The sequence below is a fragment of the Monopterus albus genome, unplaced genomic scaffold (assembly GCF_001952655.1).
Source record: "Monopterus albus unplaced genomic scaffold, M_albus_1.0 scaffold298.1, whole genome shotgun sequence".
Classification (NCBI taxonomy): Eukaryota; Metazoa; Chordata; class Actinopteri; order Synbranchiformes; family Synbranchidae; genus Monopterus; species Monopterus albus.
The window spans coordinates 450801-455748 of NW_018128178.1; the positions used below are offsets into that span (position 1 = coordinate 450801).

The 4948-nt window shown below is 42.5% G+C and overlaps 1 protein-coding gene across 1 annotated transcript in view; it reads left to right on the forward strand.

Moving 5' to 3' along the window:
- Positions 1 to 4641, forward strand: part of LOC109973646 (gonadotropin-releasing hormone II receptor-like) — a 6335-nt gene extending 1694 nt beyond the window's left edge. The window contains exons 3-4 of the mRNA XM_020623398.1: positions 2890 to 3091; positions 3345 to 4641. Of these exons, the coding sequence (XP_020479054.1) occupies positions 2890 to 3091; positions 3345 to 3733 (591 nt within the window). The 3' untranslated portion in view covers positions 3734 to 4641. The remainder of the gene's footprint in view (positions 1 to 2889; positions 3092 to 3344) is intronic.
- Positions 4642 to 4948: the final 307 nt, after the last annotated feature.

Genomic DNA, 4948 nt, shown 5'->3' on the forward strand with positions numbered 1-4948 from the left:
TGTATTAACTTTGTATTGTGTGAGGTTGTTCTCTACTGCACATCGGCTTTCTAATAAAGGTAAAAAGAAAATCATTTTATTTCTTTTACACAAGGTCAAGTTTATGTTTTCTCACTTTTCTCAAATGTTTTATTTTCTGATAAAATTCTGAAATGTCTAAACTTCCTGCTGTGGATCCAAACTTTCAGTGGAAACAATCTGACAGCTCCTCCTCCTCGATGCTGCAGTGTGTTTCAGTGTTTCAGATCAGAGCTGCAGAGACACAATCCTGAACTGATTTGGACTACACCAGGTTCTGTGTCTCAGACTGGGATCTGCAGGTTCTTCAGGGTTCTCTAAGTTATGGACTGAAGCTTGAACATGAGGAGAGGAGAACGCAGTCCAACCTGAGGAGGAGAAAAGATTCAGAGCTGCTGAGCAGGTAAAAAAAACAAAAAAGAAAACACTTATCTTTTCACAATAAAAGCCTTTTTGAGAGACAGCAGGGTGTTAGTGTCTCAGTCAAGTACAAAAACCTCAGTTTTGTCAGAGTTTAGAAGTAAGAAATTACAAGTCATCCAGCCTTTATATCTTTAAGACATGCTTGAAGTTTGACCAACTGATCTGATTCTGGGTTCAGAGATAAATATAACAGAATCATCTCCATAGCAATGGAAAATTAGGCCGTATTTCCTGATAATATTGCATAAAGGGAGCATGTAAAAGTGAATACAAGAGCCCTGTGGAATGCCACGACTAACTTTAATCTGTGTGGAAGATTCATCATTAACATGAACAAACTGGAATCTTCCTAAATAAGATTTGAACCAACTTAGTGTGGTTCCTTTAATCCCAATAACATGTTCAAGTCTCTGTAATAAGATGCTGTGATCAATGGTGTCAAAAGCGACACTGAGATCCAAGTATAGAAACAAGTCGTTTGTCTGGGGCTAGGAGGAGATCACTGGTGACTTTCACCAGTGCAGTTTCTGTACTATGATGGACTCTGAATCCTGACTGAAAAATCCTCAAACATCCTCCTGTGCAGATGGTCACATTACTGCTTTGCAACAGCTTTTTCAAGGATTTTAGAAATAAAGAGGAGACTGGACATCGGTCTATAATCAGCCAGAACACCTGGGTCCAGAGTAAGCTTTTGGAGTAGAGGTTTAATTACACAGATAGCACAACAGGCGCCATGTTAGCACCATGGATGTATTAAGGAGACCTGGATACCAGACTGCAAGATGGTGCCCATTCTTCCCACTGAAAGTTGCTCCCTTGGTGCACATCCCCAAAAACCTTGTCTTCCAGGTTTAAGTACACATTGTGTCACCCACTGCATATGCTCAGTAATGTTTCCCCCGCTGACCCATACTCGTGCTCACACTCTGCCCACAGACTTTACATTGTCACAAAAATAATTCAATTTCCCAGGGTCCAGAAAAGTTTTACAAATATAAAACCGTCACGTGTTTGGACTGTGGGAGTACCTGGAGAGAACCCAAACAAGCACAGCATGCCAAATCTCTGCTTGGCTGTCGCTGCATAACATATGTCTTTTCCCGGCTCCAGATCTGTTCATTGCTTTTTGAGTTATGCTGTTAAACAAACACTGGGAAAAATATATCCCCTGCCCTTCGTGGAGGTAATTAATAGTTAAAGCCTTAAATGAAATTACAGAAATGCAGAATTACATAGTTAATTCTATTAACCATTAAAGTTTTTTAAGTGAACGTTTATGCATTTAGTTACAAGGTGTTTGTTTACATTTTCCAAGACAGCCAAGCTTTCATAATTTGTGCATAGGCATGGTCTGAGGCAGTTCTAAATTTGTTCGCATGCTATGAACAAATTTAAGTAAGAAAATAATGATGAATCCCAAATCTGTAATCTGTGGGAAAATTGTTCATACACAGATTTAGCACTGGTTTGTGAATGAGGCCCAGTGTCTCTAAGGTAACACATCATCACAACACATCAGCCAGGTAACATGGTAACATGTCAGCACATCTGTGCCTGTTACACCAGCTACTTCTTGTCATCACTGCCTAATATTTATTAGATGATAATGTACTGAGCTGAAGGTCAGAGGTGATGAAGCTGAGTTTTTTTTATCAGCTCTTCTACACGTTAACTGAACTTCCTGCTGCTGTTGCTGATGCAGGTGAAAGTTCTCAGTTCACAGCAGCAGCTCCTGCTCTAAACCCTCTGTCAGGTGAACTAACACTAATCCCTGCAGGAATGTTCTGGTTTCTGATGGGGATTAAATGTGAATGTGACACTGCCTGCTGTTAGCTCAAGTTAACTGCTCCCCTTGGCTTCTAAGGAATGCTAACAACAGAAACAAGCCACCAGCTGGAAAACAGTGAAAGCTAGTTTCACTGAGCTTAGCAGATACACACTTACTTGACTCATGTTAAGACTCACACACACACAGGCGTGTTACCTTTCACTTGTTACCCACATTTTCAGGTGGCACATATAAAACACAGTGGAAGCACCAGAAATGAGAAAAAAAGATTTTTCTGTTGTGTTCAGTGGAAAGGCTGTTGTGTGGATAAAGAAACAGATTCTGTGAATAAACACTGACGTCCATGAATCGTGTGACTCAGGTGAGTGTAGAGTGATGAGGAGGCTGTGACCTTCTTCACATTATCATGTGAAACCAACAGAAATGTCACATCTCCATTATGTTTTCCAACTGCAGCTCTTTGAATCCCCTCATCCTCTTCTGCAGTGGTTCAATGGTGGCGACTGGAGAATCCGCTCCACCTGCTGTTTGTCTCCATCAGTCACCTTAGACTCGCATAACAGCAGGGTGGAGACAAGACGTCAGTCAGGGTTTATTTAAATTTAGTTCAAATCTGAGCCACATTTAGATCAAACCGGTGTGTCCTGTGTCTACAGCTGTTCATCTTCAGAGCGGTCCGGGTTGAGGCTGTCGACTTCACTCAGTGTGCAACTCATGGCAGCTTTGGCCACCGCTGGCAGGAGACGGTTTACAACATGTTCCACTTCACCACGCTGTACGTCATCCCCCTGCTGGTGATGAGCTGCTGCTACAGCCGCATCCTTCTGCACATCCACCAGCAGCATCTGAGGGATAAAGGTAAGTCACATCTGTAACACACTTGTACACCTGTTGCACTTCCACCAGTAGCACCCGAGACACAAAAGGAACACACAAAAGGACATTATATATACAAGTACAGTAACATACCTGTACATCAGCCAGCACCAGCTGAGGAACAAGACTAGTGTACAGCCGCACTACACCTGCACACCTGTCCATCACCACCGTTATATCCTGCTGTGCAGCCACAGTATGACATCACTGACATAGCCCCTCCCTCTCTCAGCAGGTGAGTCATATCTGCGTCGCAGTGGCACTGACATCATCCCCAAAGCTCGGATGAAGACTCTGAAGATGACGGTGGTCATTGTGCTATCCTTCGTGGTGTGCTGGACTCCATACTACCTGCTGGGGATCTGGTACTGGTTCCAGCCCAACATGGTGCACGTCACACCTGAGTATATCCACCACGCCCTCTTTGTGTTTGGGAACCTGAACACCTGCTGTGACCCAGTCATCTATGGCTTCTACATGCCATCCTTCAGGGCTGACCTCGCCGCCTGCTGTCACCGGACGACAAGCAACGCCTCTCCACTATCTCAGGAGCAGTTCTCTGGCAGGCAGGGTCATCACAGTGGGAAGTTGCACCCTGCCACCAACAACCAGGCAGGAGACTGACACTGACCAGTCAGCGGCCAGGAGTTAATCATTGTCACTATCAGCTTGTGAAGACCTGAACTGGGACTGCAGGAGGTGGACCAGAACTCTGAGTCTGCCCCCTGGTGGACAAACACCACAAACCGCAGCTTTAACAGGACATTAACATCTTTGCTATGATTGTCTCTGTAAAAGGATAAAATCGCCGATCATTATTTTCTGTAAAATTGTTTTTAAAAATTTTGTTTTTATATTTTTCATTTATTGAACAAGTTTCTGTTACAAGTTCACAGTTTTTTTTTTATCTTATATGTCTTGTGATTGCCTGGTACATTTGTGCTGTCTGTCCACCTGCTGAAGTCTCTGTCTTGCTGACGGACAGCTGCTCTGATACAGAGACAGAATACGCTGCTCATTCAGACTGAAGCTGCTAATGCTAATGGGGTCTTCCTGCAAGTGATCATTGTTAACAGGCACAGAACATAATTCAGATTAACAACAGAGGAAAAGGATTCCCTTTAAAAATTTGCTTCTGTTTCATGTCATCAGTCAGAATGAAAACGGAATCTTTTCGTTGTGCTTAGAGGAAATGGGCGAAACTCCACTTTGGCTGTCTAAGCACAAAAACAGCAGTCCAATGACAATAAAGAACCAGGTGAAAAACTTATGTCTGGTCACTGTGGTAGTTTTATTCACAGCAGCATATGAGCATAAAAACCAGGCATATGATGAGCTTCATCAGGATGCATCATGCAACCAATCAACAGGAAATCAGTCACACCTGTGAGAAGCTACACCAGCCAACACCTGAAGAAATAGACTTGTCACCAAAGGCCAAAGGAGAAAATCAATCCCAAATAATTTCTAAAATAATACAGACAAAAACATGTCACATGATCCACTGCAAATAAAACAGATTCTTAACCTGATTTGTTTATTTTGACTTTTAATGCTTTTGAACCTACAAATCATCTTTGTCTTCAGGAGAACATCAGTTTTAGACCCTGCGGCACCACTAAAAAAGACAAACTTTTAATTCTGAAGCTTCGTTAGTCACATGTGCCTGCACCTGGGAGAAGATACACCTCAGCAACAAACATTACAACAACACAAAAGTCCAGGCAATGGCAAACTGGCCAATTTATAGCAATGCTATACTGTACAGCTCACTGTCCCTGTCTGTAAGTAGTATGTAAAAACAAAAAGTAAATAATGAATTGAATCAACCAAAATAAA